At 38.8% G+C, this 19,869-nt stretch overlaps 1 protein-coding gene across 2 annotated transcripts in view; it reads left to right on the forward strand.

The window, feature by feature from the left end:
* Window positions 1–13,627, forward strand: part of mylk4a (myosin light chain kinase family, member 4a) — a 34,106-nt gene extending 20,479 nt beyond the window's left edge. For both annotated transcript variants that reach the window (XM_073849272.1, XM_073849271.1), the window contains exons 7-14: window positions 318–427; window positions 8,213–8,354; window positions 8,500–8,570; window positions 8,656–8,784; window positions 10,530–10,682; window positions 12,619–12,697; window positions 12,810–12,864; window positions 13,346–13,627. In XM_073849272.1, coding sequence (XP_073705373.1) covers window positions 318–427; window positions 8,213–8,354; window positions 8,500–8,570; window positions 8,656–8,784; window positions 10,530–10,682; window positions 12,619–12,697; window positions 12,810–12,863 — 738 coding nt within the window. In that variant the 3' untranslated portion in view covers window position 12,864; window positions 13,346–13,627. The remainder of the gene's footprint in view (window positions 1–317; window positions 428–8,212; window positions 8,355–8,499; window positions 8,571–8,655; window positions 8,785–10,529; window positions 10,683–12,618; window positions 12,698–12,809; window positions 12,865–13,345) is intronic.
* Window positions 13,628–19,869: the final 6,242 nt, after the last annotated feature.

Raw genomic sequence — 19,869 nt, forward strand, 5'->3', positions numbered from 1 at the left:
TAGCAATTTCTGAGTAAATCTACACCTTTTTGTTCAGTGTTTGTATGCTTTTTTAGTGTTTATTAATATTTTGATATTTTTCCATAAATGATAGTAAAAACTTAAACCATAAATAACAACTTTTATTTTTATTTTTTTTTCAATTTTTGATTTATTTATTGATGTTTTGTGAAATTTACTAGCAATTTCTGAGTGAACATTGTTATTTGTGTAAATCATACACAAATTGTTTAAGTATAAATTGTATTTTACAGGCTTAGTGATTTACACATAGCACTCAGTTGTAAAATAACATCTTAATGTGCTTTATCTGACAGGAGGTGGTGAAGAATGAGATTCAGGTTATGAACCAGCTTGACCATGCCAACCTGATACAGCTCTATGCGGCCTACGAGTCCAGGAACGACATTATCCTTGTACTTGAATAGTATGTGCTTTTTATTTAATTCTTATTGGCTAGTTCTCATTAAATGGGATATAGCACAATAGCAGGTTGTAAATTAATGGTATATGCTTTTGTTGAACACATAAGTTCGCATCATTTCAACTAAATAGTCATGTTTAATGATGCTACACAGAAAATTCACCAATCAGAAAGTCGCAGCGAGCAGAGTGTGCCAAAAGAGATCTTTAGCTCCGCCCATGAAGAAACTTGAATGTGCAAATATGCCTTATGATATGATATATGCAAATATTATATATGCCTTACCCCTTATAGAATCTGTGAAAATGTTAATAATTTTAACAAAATAAGAGAAATCATACAAAATGCATGTTATTTTTTATTTAGTACTGTCCTGAGTAAGAAACTTTACATAAAATATGTTTACATATAGCCCATAAGACAAAAATAATAGCTGAAATTATTAAAATAACCCCCTTCAAAAGTACAGTGTGTTGTTACCTTGTGATGGTTGTTCATGAGTCCCTTGTTTGTTGTGAATAGTCAAACTGAAACTGTTCTTCAGAAAAATCCTCCAGGTCCTGCAGATTCTTTAGTTCCCTTTCGGGAACTCGAGCCGCGTCATGGAACGCTATGGGGAACGCCATTTGGCGGGCAGCACTCTGAATCATGTCTACAACCAATGAATGACGGGAGTGACGTCACAGGCGTGGTGACGTCAGCGACCGGGAAGTATAAAGCACGTGCGTTTGACGCCCCGCGGCAGCTTTTGTGATTCAGCGAGAGCGCTCTGTGTCTGTGTCTGTCCCGGTCATACTGCTGTTTTTTCGTGCCAGTTTGCACGGCTTTTATTTGAGTAGTATGACCTCTAAAATGCAACCAAAGGGGAAAGAAAGTTAAGAAACTAAGGTGGTACAAGCAGCCACATAGTGTGTTCCTCCCTGCCAATGCTTCATTGTTGGTGGGGATACACACAGTCTATGTGTGGTCTGCTTGGGTGTAGAGCACGCACAGTCAGCTCTCGAAAAGGCTGACTGTCCACAGTGTGAGCGTCTTCCACTGCGGGTGCTCCGTTCCCGGAAGGCTCTCTTCGAGAAGGGAGCCTTCGCTAGCGTTTCTCGCGGGTCTGGCCCCGCTTCCGCTGAGGCGGAGCGGTAGCTGCACTCATGGGGATCGCAGCTTGATCTACTAGAGGGAAGGGAGACGGGTGATCCCCTATCTCCTTTCCTACCTGGTGGATGGGTAAACCTCCTACTGGATAAGGAAGCCCGCAATGCGGTTACTTCCTTCCAGGAAGGGTTTTCAACGCTTCCCATATCTTCCTCCGAGGAGGTTGATGTGAAGAACGTTGTCAAAAGTATTCAACCGCCCCCCCCCCCGATCGCCTCAGTATGATGAGCTGTTGGATGTGCTGACTAATGCAGTAGCTAAATAAGAAAAATGAGCCGCAGAAAAGCAAACGTTATGTTTTCTGCGGACTAGGTCAGCACTTCCAAAATGGAGCTTTCTGTCCTTCCCCGATCTGCACACTGAACTGTCTAGATCAAGGGAAAAACTAGAAAGAAAAGATGATGTCGCGGGTTGAACAGACGCTAGCCAGCTATCTGTCGCCCAGTCTGGCATCATCCTTGAAAGCTCCGTCTTTGCTTTCCAGGCCGCCTAAATAAAACTTCAGGCTTGATGGGCAAATGTACACGTGTCGGGGTTGCTGACGGGACAATAAAACCCCAGCCGTGTACCAGCTCCTCACATAAGAGGCTCATAATAGGAGCATTGCAGCCCGTTCCCTCCGGTGACACCTAGAGGGCGGGATTAGCAACACTCCTGACCGGGGGCTTCAAAGACTGAGCCCGATCCGAGGGTCGTGCTTTGGTCTAAGAGGTTCTCGGCTAAACGGTCCCGACTTTTATACCACAGGGCCGATGAGGGCAGCCCCTCTCGAGGGGGCTTGCGTCACTTCATTCTCTAGCTGTTCCGCCCGGAAACGTAGTGGCCCTGGAGAGTTCGCAACCCCCACGGGGGTCTTCAGAGGAGCAAGTTCAGGAGCATCCTGCCAGTTCGCTGTTACAGGTCTCTGAATTAGTTCCTCGAACAAATCCAGAAACCAGTCTCGAGAGGCTGGTTCCCCTAGTAAACTTTCTGGCAGCGTGGAAACTACTGCTGAATGTTTCTATGTGGGTCCTGCGCACTGTAGAAAGGCTACTCCATTCAGTTCGGCGCCAAACCGCCGCCGTTCAGCGGGGTATTCCCAACTCTAGTGAGCCCTGAGCAGGGTCTGGTAATGGAACAGGAAGTAGAAACTCCTAAGACAGAGAGTCCGGGTTCTACAGCCGGTACTTCTTGTTCCCAAGAAGGATGGAGGGCTTCGGCCCATTTTAGATCTCAGTCAAGAAACTGATGTTCAAATGTGAACTGTCAATCATGCCGTGTCTCAAATCAGGTCAGAGGACCGGTTTGTCACGATAGATCTAACTCTCTCACCCCGAACTTTCACGAAGTGTGTGGATGCTGCTCTGGCTCCTCCGTGACTCCAGGGCATCCGCATACTCGACTGGTTGATTCTGGCCAGTTCTGAACAGTTAGCGGTTCAACATCGAGGTGTTGTTCTCGCTCACATGAAAGAATTGGGGTTGAGACTTAACACCAAGGAGAGTGTGATTTCTCCACTACTGAGAAACATTTATCTAGGTGTAATCTGGGATTCGACCACGATGCAGGCACGAATGTCACCTGCTCGGATCGAGTCGATCCTTACTGCAGTAAATGCGGTCAAGCTAGGCCCGTCACTCACTGTCAAACAGTTCCAAGTACTGTTAGGTCTTATGGCAGCCGCTTCCAACGTGATACCTTTTGGACTGCTGCACAGGAGACCACTGCAGTGGTGGCCCAGGACCAGGGGGTTCTCCCCGAGGGGAAACCCGTTCCGCAAGATCAAGGTCACGCGGCGCTGCCTACGTGCCTTGGTCATGTGGAAGAAAACCTGGTTCCTCTCTCAGGGTCCGGTATTGGGGGCTCCTTGTCGCCGCGTTTCGCTAGCGACAGACGCATCCCTCACCGTGTGGCGGGCGGTCATGAGTGGCCGCTCAGCCCAAGGCCTGCGGAGCGATCATCATCTCTCCTGGCACATAAATTGCCTAGACATTCCAGGCCCTGAAGTGTTTCCTTCCAGACCTGAGAAACCGTCACGTGCTGGTCCATACAGACAGCACTGCGGTGGTTTATTACATAAACCATCAAGGAGGTCTCCGCTCACGCCCCTTGTACAAGCTAGCGTACCGGATCCTCCTATGGTCTCAAGGAAAACTTCTCTCCCTGAGAGCAGTCCATATTCCTGGACATCTGAATGTGGGAGCAGACGTCCTGTCGAGGCAGGGGCCGAGGCCCGGGGAATGGATGCTTCACCCAGAGGTGGTGAAGCAGTTCTGGAGAGTGTTTGGCCAGGCGCAGGAGGACCTCTTCGCGACTCGAGAGATATCGCAAGGTCCCCTCTGGTACTCTCTAGTGCCTCCAGCTCCTGCGGGACTGGACGCTATGGTACAGACGTGGCCGAGGCCTCGTCTGTACGCCCTTTCCCCGATCGCTCTGCTCCCGGGAGTTCTGGAATAAGTGTGACCCCTGAGGGGGCACATCTCATAGAGGCCAGTCTCTCAACCAAGGTTGCTGAGACCATCCCTCACTCCAGAGCTCCCCCTATGAGGAAACCCTATGACCTAAGAGGAAGTGGTCGACTGCATGGTGTAACCAACACCAGTTTGACCCAGTTCACTGCCCGTTTGGTACAGTACTGGAGTCTCTGCAGTCTTACCGTCCGCAGGGCTAACCCACTCCACCCTGAAGGTCTGTTAGTGGGTAGAGTCCCCTTGGTCATACGTTTTCATCCACGATCAGGAGATCAAGGCTTCATCAGGAAATAATGAAGCATGGAGAATTCTTATCCAGACTCAGTGGGACCTCTGGCGACTCGATAGATATCGCAATGTTCTCGCTGGTTCTCCTTAGTGCCTCCAGGTCCGCCCGGACTGGACGCCATAGTACAGACGTGGCCGAGGCTTCGTCTGTGCGCATTCTCCTGATCGCTCTGCACCCAGGAGTTCTGGAAAGAGCACGCCGGTATCGGTATGGCTATTACTTCTAGCCCCGTACTGGCCGGTCCGAGTATGGTTCTTGGACCTCCCCTCTCAGGCTGGGGGCGCGATCTGCTACCCCCACATGGAGAGGTGGAAGTTATGGGTATGGCCCCTGGGGGGGCGCAATTCATAGACTCTGGTCTCTCAACCGAGGTTGTTGAGACCCTGCTCCAATCCAGAGCTCCCTCTACGAGGAAACCTTAAGTGGAACCTGTTTGCTTCATGGTGTTACGAACACCATCTAGACCAAGTTACTGCCCGTTGGTACAGTACTAGAGTCCCCGCAAACTCACCTGTCCACAAAACCAGCTCACTCCACCCTGAAGGTGTTCGTGGCGGCTTACTGGCCTACCACGCCCCTTGTGGTGGCTCGTCGGTATGGTTCCCTCGGCGGTGCACTCAGGTTGAGACCCTGAGGGGTCTCAAGCCTCTATTACCTCCACTCTTGGAGTGCGACCAACTGGAAGTATATCTGTCCAGTGTGAGCACTGGGCACATACGGCCACAAAAGAAAGCATGTGGCACGAACAGAGCTATCAGTAGATGGATCACGGATGCCATTTGTACTACTTCCAAGTCCTCTGGTCTCCCAGCTCCATGGGGAGTCAAGACTCACTCCTCCTGAGGCTGTCTGCCTCTAAAAAGCTCTGATGGCAGGTGTCCCTAGCCAGGACATCTGCAGTGCTGCGGGTTGGTCCTCGCCACTGACATTACGTCAGATTCTATGAATTCGACCTCAGAGCCACTCCTGGCTCCTTTGTCCTCTCGCCTTAGCAAAGGCTAAGCCCAGAAATTCAGCCCCCTCCCTGGCCAGGAGGAGACTTCTCAAGGCGCATTCTTTCTATCAGGAAAGAAGAGAAGTCTTTTCGCCTACTTTCTCCTCGAGTGCCTGAGGGCCGAGGAGCATTTCTCCCTCTGCGCTGGTCATATGGCAGGCAGCGGTTGAGAACCCTATCCTCGTGTGCCTGAGGGCCGAGGATCATATAGCCCTCTTGTCCGTGGAATACTAGACAATGGCTTATTCCCCTCGCGTCCTGGCGGGAGTACCAGGCCGAGTTTATCCAGTCCCTCTTGTTCTGGCGGAACCCCAGACAAAGGACTAAGACTCCTCGTGTGCCCGAGGGCCGAGGAGTACCTCTCGCACTGGCTGGCGACCAGGCAGAGGTCCACTGCTATCCTCGTGTGCCTGAGGGCCGAGGATCTTACAGCCCTCTTGTCCGTGGAATACTAGACAATGGCTTATTCCCCTCGTGTCCTGGCAGGAATGCCAGGCCGAGTTACCGCAGTGTCTTAGCAGGTAAGTATTCTAGACGCTGTTTCCTTCATGGTCTGGCAGGAAACCAGACGAAGGACTAAGACTCCTTGTGTGCCCGAGGGCCGAGGAGTACCTCTCGCACTGGCTGGCGACCAGGCAGATGTCTACTACTGTCCTCATGTGCCTGAGGGCCGAGGATCATACAGCCCTCTTGTCCGTGGAATACTAGACAATGGCTTATTCCCCTCGTGTTCTGGCAAGGCTACCAGACCGAGCGTATTTCGGTCCCTCTGGTTCTTGCTTTCTCCCAGACCAAGGACTAAGACTCCTTGTGTGCCCGAGGGCCGAGGAGTGCCTCCTGCCCTGGCTGGCTACCAGGCAGAGGCCCATTACTGTCTTCCTCGTGTGTCTGAGGGCTGAGGATTACAGTGCCCTCTTGTCCGCGGAATGCTAGACAATGGCTTATTCCCCTCGTGTCCTGGCGGGAGTACCAGGCCGAGCTCTTGAGTCCCTCTTGTTCTGGCGGAACCCCAGACAAAGGACTACCTTCTCCTCGTGAGCCTGAGGGCCGAGGAGCACTCTTGAGGTCGAGTGCACTGTCCTCGTGGGCCTGAGGGCCGAGGACTACCTACACCATCTTGTCCGTGGAATACTAGACAATGGTTATTGCGGTCCCTCTTGTTCTGGCTATTCCCAGACAAAGGACTAAGACTCCTCGTGTGCCTGAGGGCCGAGGAGTACCTCTCGCTCTGGCTGGCGACCAGACAGGGGTTGACTACCATTCCTCGTGTGCCCGAGGGCCGAGGATTACAGGGCCTTCTTGTCCGCGGAATGCTAGACAAGGGCTCTTTTCCTTTCCACCCTGGTTGAGCAGACACTGCGCAGGGTTTGGAAATTATGGAGGCGTTGGTAGTCTCGTTCCCCGTAGCGTTCCATGACGCGGCTCGAGTTCCCGGAAGGGAATGTCTCAGGTTACGTATGTAACCCTAGTTCCCTGAGGGAACGAGACGCCACGTCTCGGACCATAATTCCCGCATCCTGCGGCGCTCGCTTCATTCCTAAAAGAGCTGCCGCGGGCATCAAACGCACGTGCTTTATACTTCCCGGTCGCTGACGTCACCGCACCTGTGACGTCACTCCCGTCATTCATTGGTTGTAGACATGATTCAGAGTGCTGCCCGCCAATGGCGTTCCCCATAGCGTTCCATGACGCGGCGTCTCGTTCCCTCAGGGAACTAGGGTTACATACGTAACCTGAGACGTTTTCCAGCATCTTTTGCATATTTGAACTCTTTCCAGCAGTGACTGTATGATTTTGAGATCCATCTTTTCACTCTGAATACAACTGAGGAACTCAAACACAACTATTAAAAAAGGTTCAAACATTCACTGATGCTCCAGAAGGAAATAAGAGATGCATCTTTTTTTAAACTTTTTGAATTTGTACTTAATTTGTCTTTTGGGAAACATGCAAGTATCTTCTGTTGCTTCTGAAAGGCAGTACTAAATGGAAACTATATTATATTATATGTTTCTGTAGATACAACCACCAAATTCAATGATTGTGATGATTTTTTTTTAAGGTGAGACATTGCAGGCAAAAAAAATGTCAATGTCAAATTTGAGATTTTGGGCTTTTTACTTTTTCATAAAGTGTTTTTTTTTTTTTTTTTCAGACTAGTGGAAAGAAAACACCCAAAAGACACTGTTAAGTGTTTCTTTTATAGCACTTTATCTATTTGTGTCAGTAGATTTCAATTACAATACACATTTTTAAGGCCATTTTCTCAAAATGAGTTTTCTGTCTGTTCAAAGTTTTTTCTAAATTATGGAGTGACAAAATGAGATATCCAAAATCCCCTCTGTAAAAACATTTGACTCTAAAATGCCAAAAAATGGAACAATAATTTTTAAACTGACTTGGATTTACTTAGATTTTTTGTCTTGTTTCCAGTCAAAATATCTAAACATTCTTAAATCAAGAAGGATTTTCTAAACAAGTAAAAATTATTTTCCTGTTTTCAGTAAAAACAAGTCAAAATTAAGTGAGTTTTTTCTTAAAACAAGCAAAATAATCTGCCAATGGGGTAAAAGAATGATCTTGTTTTCTGTTTGAACTAAGATTATTTTTCTACCCCATTGGCAGTTTTTACTGAATAATTGTACTTGTCTAGACAATCCTTCTTGATTTAAGAATTTTTAGATATTTTGACTGGAAACAAGTCCAAAAAATCTAAGTAAGAAAAGCATTTTTTTTCCAGTGCAGTGTGATTCATCATCTGGGTAAACCTACTTTTTCTTTGACTTTACTATTGTGATAATAAAAAAGCTTAATACTAGCTTAATGCTCCTGATGATGAGTAGCTTATAATTATGAGTAAGGATTTGAAACTGAATTAAAAGTGTCCTGTGCTGATCTCTGAACAGTGTTGACGGAGGTGAACTCTTTGACCGAATCATCGATGAGAACTACAAGCTGACGGAGCTGGACACGGTGATGTTCATCAGGCAGATCTGTGAAGGCTTGCGCTACATGCACAAAATGTACATCCTCCATCTGGACCTAAAGGTACAACCGGAGATCCAGGGCAATGCAACAATAAAAACACTTAAATCTCAAAAATATGATCTGTCATTGGCCGACATTCCTCTAGCTTTAAAAGCAAATAACCACTGTACCCTTCGTAACCCTCGCTGTTTCTTGTGGCCTACAGCCAGAGAACATTCTGTGTGTCAGCAGACTCACAAATAAAATCAAGATCATCGACTTTGGACTTGCTAGGAAGTAAGTACACTCACTAGTCACCACACTGATGTCTTTGTTCAGAAATAAGAAAGAGTCTGAACTGAGAAGCATTGGTTCTGTTCAGGTATCAGCCCAAGGAGAAGTTACGGGTGAATTTCGGGACGCCGGAGTTTCTCTCTCCTGAGGTGGTCAACTATGATTTTGTGTCGTTCAACACGGACATGTGGAGTCTGGGAGTGATCGCATACATGCTGTGAGTCATATGTGTGTTTACAAACACTGAAAAATGCTCTAGTTGAACTAAAAGTAGCATTTCTTATACTTTTCCTACTTAGATTTGTGTCTTGTTTCTAGCCAGAAGATCTAAAAATTCTTAAATCAAGAAGAATTTTCTAGACATTTAAAAAATATAAGTGTGTTTTTGTTTGAAACAAGCTAAATAATCTGCCAATGGGGTAAGATAAATAATCTTGTTTTCTGTTTGAAATAAGATTTTTTTTTCTTCTTACCCCACTGGCAGATTATTTTGCTTGCTCTAAGCAAAAACTGAATTAATTTTGACTTCTTTTTTTTTTCTGAAAACAAGAAAATAATGTTTACTTGTCTGGAAAATCCTTCTTGATTTAAGAATTTTAAGATATTTTGGCTGGAAACAAGACAGTAAGAAACGCATTTTTACACTGTACTTTTTATTGAAGACAAATATTATAGGAGTGCATTTAGAAAATACTATTCCAGTCTTTAAAATGTTTACATTGAATTCAATGTGCTTTTCGACATTTCTTTGTAATTATTTGTGAAATTTACTAGCTATTTGAGTAAAAATGATATAGAAATAGTAAATCCTAAAGCATTTTCAGTGTTAAGTGTTTAAATACTTTTGTTGACTAAGTTTTAGTCATTTTGTTTTGTGCTTCTGTCATTTTAGGTTTTAGGGTTATTTTAATATTTTTTATATATTTCAAATATTTTTATTTCACCTTTGTATTTAATTCAGTGTGCTACCCGCCATTTCTTTGCAATTATTTGTGACCCTGGACCACAAAACAATAAACCCTGGGTACATTGTATGGGTCAAAATTTTCGATTTTTCTTAAAAGCCAAAATCATTAGGTTGTTAAGTAAATATATGTTTCATGAAGACATTTTGTAAATTTTCTTACTGTATATATATAAACTTATTTTTATATTAGTAATATGCATTGCTAAGAACTTAATTTGGACAAATTTAAAGATTTTCTCAATATTTTGATGTTTTTGCACCATCAGATTCAGATTAATAATATCTCAGCCAAATATTGTCCTATCCTAACAAACCATACATAAAAGGAAAGCTTATCTATTCAGATGACATATAAAATAGCTTTATTTTTTAACTTTGAATTTTTTTTTAGTGTTCACTTTTTTTTGTGTTTAACTTCTATTTTAGTATTTGTTAATATTTAGATTTTTATTTATATGTGTAGTTTTATTTTAAGTTTTTAGTTATCTTGTTTTGTGCTTTTGTCATTATTATTATTTTTTAAACATTTCTATTTTATTTGAGGTTTTTTTCATTCAGTGTTTTACTTGCCATTTTTTGTAAATATTAATATTTTTTCTGTAGTAAAAAAAAAAAAAAATTAAAAAAAACTTGGAAATTGGCTAAATTTCACAAATAATTACAAAGAAATAGCAGTTTACAAAAAAAAAAAAAAACATTTGAGTTTCACTAGTTTTATTTTTTAGTTTTACATTTCATTTGTATATGTTCTCTTTTGTTCTCTAATATGTTAGTTTCAAATTTGTATTAGTAATAATTGTTATTAATTTTCTTTTTTATTTGTTTTTATTTTTATTTCAGTTTGTAATTTAACTCAGTATGTTATGTGTCATTTCTTGGTTATTATTTGTGAAATGTACCAGAAATTGTGAAAATTCTTTCAAAGTAAATCCCACACAAATTTTCTGTTAAAATTTAATAAATGAATAAATAAATGAATAAATTGTTTTTTACAGGCTGAGTGGTTTGTCTCCCTTCCTCGGTGACGATAACAATGAGACACTGAACAACATTTTGTCCTGTCAGTGGAACTTCGAGGAGGATGAATTCACAGAAGTCTCAGAAGAAGCCAAGGATTTCATTTCCAAACTGCTTGTGGTGGATAAAAGGTATTTAAGAGATTTATACACAAATTAAAGAGACAGTCAACACAGTGTTTTGCTGCCTCCTATCAGATTTCTCTGTGGTGTGAGGTGTGTTAAGAGTGACTGAATCTGCTCGGAAGAATGTTGGAGGCGCTCCGATCACGAATCGTATATATTTAACATGTTGAATATTTACGATCAGAAATCCTGTTGTGAGGGGAACCCTGAGGACAAAGATTTCACGCAGATTATCACGTGAAACGAAACAATATCCAATCACAAAGTGAGCCGACAGAAGACGAAGACAAACTTTCACCGTTTTAATTATTTCTCACAATTTACATCATCAATTTCTGAGGAAAAAAAGACATAATTCTGAGTTCAAGTCTCGCGATTCAGACTTTATTTCTCGCAATTGCAAGTTTATATGACCCAATTTGGAGAAACAAGTCAGAATTGAGTTTTTACCACTTAATTCTAGGAAAAAATCTAAAAAAAAATAAAAGTCAGAATTATGAGTTTATAAACTTTGTGTTTGCTCACAAAAACATTTGTGACGGAAATAAAGAGCTGAAAGAAATAAAACTAAATTTTAATGCAAATGCACTTTTTTGAGAGAAACGCAATATTTTTGTGAGCAAACACTTTCTGGATAGAACACAATACATTTGATAAATAACTTTTTTCATAAAGTTTTGCAAAATTAATTAAAAAAAAAAATTCTCACAGTTTCGAGTTTACATCTTGCAATTCTGACTGAGATCCTGACTTCTGACTATTTTGTAGTAAGTAACGAATATGCTTCGGAGACAGGGGCGGACTGGGACAAAATTTCAGGCCAGGCCGTCCCAAATACCCACAACAAATTCTGAAACCATGTACAATATTTATTTATTTTTTGTAAAAATTATTATTATCACATAAAAAAAAAGTATAATCCATTGGCTGGTGCCAAGCAAAATGATTAAAGACTATCTCTTGAACTTCCATTTACCTTTTCATAAAAATGTACGTATTACATTAGGACCATGTGCTATTGTTTTATCTTGCCTAAATGTCAAAACTGTTGGCCTACAATAATAGCTACATCTTGAATATATCTTTAGTAAAATCCTAATACTGATTTTTTTTTTTTGCATTATCATGGGTCTTGTTTTGTCCTTAGGAAAATTAACCATGGTTTAATTAGGCCTATGGTAAAAGTATAGTAGTAACCGTGGTTTTTTTTTTTTTTTTTTGGCATTTTGCAATTTGTATAACCAGAGTTTTACTACAAATACCATAAAGTGTAGCAAAACCTTTGTTAATTTGTGGTTACCATAGTTTAGTAACAATGGTTTTTGATTTTTAGTGAAAACATGGTTAATTTTTGTAAGGGTTGTATTGTTGTTAGCCTTAGCTCCCTCTAAACGTGGTATAAAACAATGTGAACGACTCTCTGCTCCACCTGGGCGCTCCATTCTCGAGTCTTGCATTCTGTTCAGTCAAGACCAACCGGATTACGATTTTTTAGAGTATTATTATTGAATGGCGAAGTTGGAAATAATCACTTTAGTACATTCGGCATGCAACAGAAACAACAACAACAATATATATGAAAATAAAATATAAATTATATAAATATAAATGACAGCAGGCCAAATTGGCTACCAGGACACCGGGAATTTAAACATGGCCAGTCCGCCCCTGTTCGGAGAAGTGTATCAAAGTAAAAGTATACATTTTAATTAGAAAATGTAGTGGAGTACAAGTTAAAGTAGGCTGAAAAATAAAAACTCAAGTAAAGTGCAGATACTCCCAAAAATACTTAAGTACTGTAATGAATTATTGTTACTTTGTTACATTACACCACTGATTACTATCCTTATAGCACAGTGGCTGCAGTTCGTGAATCATCCTTGGCAGGATTGGAACCTAAAACCTTATGTTTATGGTCGCTGGTTTATCTTTCTGTGTGTAGTTGGAGGATAGGAGCCACTGAAGCGCTGAAGCACCCGTGGCTGTCGGACCCAGCCGTCCACTTCCGTCTGCATCAAAAGGTACGGCCCGCATTTCACCGAAGACGCTGTAATGCTCTCACAATCTTCTGCCAGAATCTGTGAATTATGAGATTTCTTTGAACTTCTAAGAGTATCTTGGTTTTCTTCACAGAAAAACAAATGCCGTTCACGTAGAAACTCCTGTCTGCCTCCACCTGAGAGTTAATGTACGTCCACTGTAAATACATTGCGTGCTTTTTTATGTTCACTGCAAAAAATGCTTTTCTAGCTTAGATTTTTTTTGTCTTGTTTCCAGCCAAAATATCTACAAATTCTTGAATCAAAAAAGATTTTCTAGACAAGTAAAAATTATTTTCTTGTTTTAAGAAAAAACAGGTCAAAATTAAGTGAGTTTTTGCTTAGAACAAGCAAAATAATCTGCCAATGGGGTAAGAAAAAAAAATCTTATTTCAAACAGAAAACAAGATTATTTTTCTTACCCCATTGGCAGATTATTTTGCTTGTTTCAAGCAAAAATGCACTTAATTTTGACTTGCTTTTGCTGAAAACAAGACAATCATTTTTACTTGTCTAGAAAATCCTTCTTGATTTAAGAATTTGTTGATATTTTGGCTGGAAACAAGACAAAACAAATCTAAGCTAGAAAAGCATTTAGTAATGTCGACGATGTTTTATTTTCTGTTTCAGGGACCAAGCCTGCTGTGGAACCATGAGGATTACTGGACATTATATTATATAGAGACACACTGCAAACACTGCCGTTTCATTGTATGTTCCCCGTTAATGTTCATGGCATTACTTAAATTACAGCGATATGTTGTGTGAATTTGATCCTATTCCAGAATTTGAAATGCACTGCAAAAAATGCTTTTCTAGCTTAGATTTTTTGTCTTGTTTCCAGCCAAAATATCTAAAAAGTCTTAAATCAAGAAGGATTTTCTAGACGAGTAAAAATTGTCTTGTTTTCAGAAAAAAACAAGTCAAAATTAAGTGAGTTTTTGCTTAGAACAAGAAAAATAATCTGCCAGTGGGGTAAGAAAAATAATCTTGTTTTCTGTTTGAAATAAGATTTTTTTTTTTTTTTTTCTTACCCCATTGGCAGATTATTTTTCTTGTTCTAAGCAAAAACTCACTTAATTTTGACTTGTTTTTTCTGAAAACAAGATTTTTTTTTACTTGTCTAGAAAATCCTTCTTGATTTAAGAATTTGTAGATATTTTGTCTGGAAACAAGACAAAATATCTAAGCTAGAAAAGCAGTTTTTGCAGTGATGAAGTTGTAGTTTGATTTTGCAGATCTTCATCTGGCCTCATAATCTTTCTGTTTCAAAAATTTTTTTTTTTTTTTTTCAGTTCAAAATGCAAAAAAGTCACACCTTTATAATATATTAAAAACAACAATCAAAACAACACTAGGGAAATGTAAGCAGTGTAAAGCAGGTTGACTGCACAAAAAAACATACTTGAACCATAAAGCAAACTAAATCATAACATAAAGTTTGAGCGTTTTTATATAATGCATTATAAAAGTAGTTTTAATACATTAATTATGCTTTGTTATTATTATGATCCATGTATAATTGTAACTACAGTTAAATACATTGTTTCAGCCTTAATGCATTAAACCCACACTGTAAAAAGTTTTCACCAGATTCAACTTCAAAACCTGTTTTTAAGTTAAATCAGCTTAAAGCTACAAGTCATTTGAACATTACAATCCAAATGAGTTGATTTAACTTGTGAGTTTAAATTACTTAAGTTGGTTTAACTTAACATTTTAAGGCAGCTGCTAAACTTAAGTTTTTCAGTTGAAACTGATGAAAACGTTTTTGTAGTGCATGACAAACAAACCCACAAGAAATGATAATGCATTTTGACTTTGGTTACAGTTGATAAAATGCATTATACCTTTATAATGCATTATGCATAAAGGCTTTAAGTAAAGTGTTACCATAGCTTTTAACTATTATAAATAAACATTAGCTCTGTCACTGTAACATTATGCTTTTCATGCTTTCTCAATATCATGCTGATTTCTGAACACAACGCATAATATCTGAAATATAACTGAATTATGAGAGGGAATATAAATATGTTGTTTTTAGGTTTTCCATGTTATACAAGAGGGATGCAAGCTGTGATTTTGATGGAAAGCAGAAAAAAAGATCATGTTAAGGCTAATATATTAATATAGTTTTTTCACTTTCTGTTTTGAATGTTGAGTATGTAACATTGCATTATATGCACTTTAGAACATTATTTATTGTGAAAACAATATGAAATGATCGTAACAGATTTTAAACGCAACTGTAGTTTTAGAGAATTTGTTTTATATGTTAACAATGTTTTTCCATGTAAACGTGAATATTGTAGAATATAGAAGAATGTAATAAAAGAAAAGTCTTACCTTTCTTTTCCTTTGTTCGGTTGGTCTTATAAATGAGATAAGAGACAATTATACAATTCCGAAAGTCCAAATATATTTAGAACAAACGTAATAATATTTTAAGTAAGTAACATTATTTAGGTTTAGTGCAGAAACATTACTACATATTGAACGACTGAGACGCTTGGATTTGACGCTCAGTGTTACAATGAAAAGCAAAAGATTTCTCTGCTTTAATAATAATGTTTTACAACATACAAAAACATGCAAAATGAAAGCAAGACCTACCAAAGAGGCATTCGTTCAACTTCCAATGAAGTCTTCGGGCTGGTCTGAAGTGAGCTGGATTGTAACACAAGCTTTCAGAGACGCTTTCAGTGATGTTGGTGTCCACTAGAGGGCAGGACTGAAGATGTGTTTTCAACAGTTGACTGGTTTCTATAGTTGTTTATTACAGAGCTGTTGTGAGACTTTAGAAATCTCTAAGATCATCAGCATTTCACTGAACAGTACAATGTTCTTCTACCAAAGCAATGAGCCAAAGACTCAGTTGTAGATGATATAACTGCAGCTGTCTGTGTGCAAAACCATGTTCCTCCATTGACAGCCATTGAGAGGTGACTGTATTCCAATTAGTAAAAGAGTATTTACATTATGGGCACCAAAGAAATAAGCAGTGCATGCAAAGATAAGACAGAATATATTTTTGACATTCAGCTGTTTCAAATTTGTGTCGTGTCTTTCTTTTTTAACCTGGAAAGGAGTGGTTTTAACGCACAAAGTTGTTTTTATTGCCTCTTATAACAAAAATCATTTATTTAAACCTATGCAAATGCAGATCCTCTCCTTAGCATATTTTGACTCTTAATTTCACCTAATTTTATCTTTATTTATTATATGTTTATGAATTTGTCAGTGTGTTACACTGCAAAAAATGCTTTTCTTACTTAGATTTCTTGTCTTGTTTCCAGCCAAAATATCTAAAAATTCTTAAATCAAGAAGGATTTTCTAGACGAGTAAAAAATATTGTCTTGTTTTCAGAAGAAAAAAAAAGTTTTTGATTAAAACAAAGCTAAATAATATGCCAGTGGGGTAAGAAAAAAAATCTTATTTCAAACAGAAAACAAGATTATTTTTCTTTGCCCAATGGCAGATTATTTTTGCTTGTTTTGAACAAAAACTGACTTAGTTTTGACTTTTTTTTTTTTTTTTTTCTGAAAACAAGACAATCAAAATCCTTTTTGATTTAAGAATTTTTTGATATTTTGGCAGGAAAGAAGACAAAAAATCTAAGTAAGAAAAACATGTTTGCAGTGTAACGTGACAAATTCATAAACATGAAAAATACAACAAATAAAGATAAAATTAGGTGACGATTTCTGGTAAAAAAACAAAAACAAAAAAACTGTAAATTAAGAGTCAATTTTAGATATTTTGGCAAGACACAAAATCTAAGTAAGAAAAGCATTTTTTTGCAGTGTGCATTTTAACAATTATCTTTGGGTCATTTTTGAATAATATTAAGATTTCTTTGACATCACACCTTTTCATCCTTATCCTATAATTATGGCTTTTGCACTTAAGGCTTTAACCAGTAAGCAGACATATGAGAATTATAATAGTTTAATTTCACATATAATAACATTAATTTTACATTTTTATACATCAGCACTTGACTACTTGCATTTGCAATCTAAAATGGTCGTAATATGAAGTAATGCTTTTGGGTTTGAACTGTGAGGTTTTGTTCATGTTCAATTAAGAGGTGCCAAAACATACATTGCATATATACAGTATACTCACACTCACACTTGTGGCGAAAGAAGGTTCCTCAGATTACAAAAAAGGTAATGAAGAGATGGTTCTTTAAAGAAGCTTTGACTGAATGGTTCTTTGTGGAACCAAAAACGGTTCTTCTGTGGCATCGCTGTGAAGAACCTTTTAAAGCAGCTTTATTTTAAAGAGTGTATATAACTTTTCTCTGAATATTTTCCTGTAGTTATGGCCATTTCATTTAAGTACATACATTCTTACAATTTTAACTCTAAATGCATGAGGAGTTCACAAAGTGTTTTTTAATTTTTTTTTTCTTTTTTTTTATCCATGCATAACATGTGTTTTTATTTACCATAACATGACTCCCACATTTCTTATCGTATCTCTCTGGACAGTATGAGTCGACTGCAGTGGTTTGGACCGTTATAAAGTTGCACAAGAGTTCCATGTTCAGACTCTTTCTCACCCTGATGTGATCTGATGTGTCCCTTTGCTTCAAAAATAGTGTGTGAAAATGTTAGGTCAGAAGGGATAGTCATAATTTTCCCTACCTCCGAGTATTAATTCTCACAATCAGAGTCTACACTCTTAAAAATAAAGGTGCTTCACGATGCCATAGAAGAACATTTTTTTGTCTAAATGGTTCCATAAAGAACCTTTAACATCTGAAGAACCTTTCTGTTTCACAAAAGGTTCTTTGTGGTGAAAGAAAGTTCTTCAGATTATAAAAAGGTAAGAAAAAGATAGCTCTCATGCTGTAAATGCCTCATTGTGATTAATATACAAACTGCATGCCTCTTGACCGAAGCAGGTGAGATTATTTCTCTTCAGGTTTGTTTCACAGGTGTAATATGAGCACTCAGAATGAAATAAGAATAAGTCCACTGTCTCTCTTCCTCTTTTCTGTCTTGATTTCTGTCTCTCCAGAGTAAGAGGGGGTTCTGGAAGCACAATCAAAACCAGATGGACTTATTATGGCCTAAAGACAATAAATATCATTGTCAGAGGGACCACCAGCATTAAGCCTTCATGAGCGTACTGTACACACACAAACACTGGATTCCATGTTTTATGGGTTCATTCCATAGGCATAATGATTTTTATACTGTTCAAACTGTATTTTCTATCCCCTTACCCTAACCCTCACACAAAACTACAGGCAATTTTGGCAGTTGGTTTATGAGGACACAGGAAGTGTTTATGTTTGTCTTTGGCACATGTGAAATACACATATGTATTTGTGGCTGTGCTATGCAATGCATTATAAAAAGCTATTATAATATAAGTAAAGGTGCTTCCTACTGCTTTGTAAAATGTTAGAAAAATTATAATAAAAAAAGTAAAGGTGCTTCACAATGCCATGGAAGAACCCCTTTTGTTTAAATGGTTCCATAAAGAACCTTTAACCTTTCTGTTTCACAAATAGTTATTTGCGGCGAACGAGGGTTCTACAGATTATAAAAAAGGTAAAAAGAGATGGTTATTTAAAGAGCCTTTGACTAAATGGTTCTTTGTGAAACAAAAAATGGGTCTTCTGAACCTTTTAAAGCACCTTTATTTTTAAGAGTTTACTATAAGTTTCGTGTTGAGTTCTTCTGAGGTAAATTATGGCTTATTCCTCTCAGCGCGTCTTCTTCCAGTAACGAAAAGTAGCCATGGTGAACTTGATGAATGTTCATGTTTGTTTAGAGAGTTGGTCATTTACCAACATGTCCATGTGTCTCACATGGATGTTTAAAATATACAAAAGCAGATTAAAATAGAGATGAGTCTAGACGGGAAATACTAGAGCTCACGTTGGTATCATATGAATTACTTTATTAGAGAATATTTGTTTTAGACAAGACTTACTTCATTTAAAAGTTTAAAAGCTTTCTATACATATATTTCTCATGTCTGTAAAGTAGGTATTTGCAGAGATACAGGTTTTTTTTTTCATAAAGAGAGGTGACGGAGACAGAGACTGCAGACTCTTCATAATTAAAAGTAGACCCTTTGCAGTTTTAAAATGACAAAGAAGTTTTAGTTCTTTTCACAGTCATTAGGAAAAAAAAACGAGACAGACCGCACCGGTGTGACAACTGTCCCACAGCAACAAATAGTGTACAATGTTTTATAAATTTGCCATATTTAATATTGGGGGCATCCAAGTTATTTGACATATTTGACTTTTTTTTTTAAAGGAACACAATAGTTACTTTCCCTGGTATTTAGTTACTTTTAAAATGATGTAACTTGGTTACTAAATCAGTTGCTATTTGTGAGAAATAACTAGTAACTATAACTAATTACTTTTTTAAAGTAATGTGCATTGCTTACAAATATAATTAACCATCATCTTATTAAACTTGTCAAACTTCAACTCAGCATCAAAAATTGCACCAAGACTCCTTGCTTGATTGTGTACCTTGGATTGATTGAAGGAAGCCTGATTAATTAATGATATGTTTCGACAAACTCAGAGGGCCAAACACTATCACTTTAGTCTTTAAAAAAAATTGGCTGCCATCCACTCCTTAAAATCATTAAAACAACTAAAGAGGGAGTGTAGAGCTAAATTACCCCCCCACCTTTAGAGGGAGGTAAAGCTGAGTGACATCAGCATAGAAATTATAATATACATTATGTTTCTGACAAATATCAGCCAGAGGAAGCATATAGACTTTAAATAAGATTGGACCCATTTCAGATCCTTGAGGAACCCCACATCTCATTATAGGAGAAGAAGATGAAAAAATGTCTATATCCACTGAAAAAGTTTTTTCCTGGAAATGCGAGGCAAACCAATTTAGAACATTTCTTTGGATCCCTTTCCACAGTCCTCAATGCTTAAAAAGGATATTAATAGTGTTAAATTCAGCTGTCAGATCAATTAAAACCAAAACTGCACACTTTCGTGAATCAACGGCCAGGAACAGATCCTTAGAGACTTTGAGAAGGGCTGACTCTGTGCTGTGTTGGGCCCTAAATCCAGACTGAAAGATACAATTTCCATTAGGTTGGTGGTAAGTTGTTGAAAGACAATCTTTTCTAGAATTTTTGATAAGAA

Source organism: Garra rufa, chromosome 10 (genome assembly GCF_049309525.1).
Source record: "Garra rufa chromosome 10, GarRuf1.0, whole genome shotgun sequence".
In the NCBI taxonomy this organism is placed as follows: Eukaryota; Metazoa; Chordata; class Actinopteri; order Cypriniformes; family Cyprinidae; genus Garra; species Garra rufa.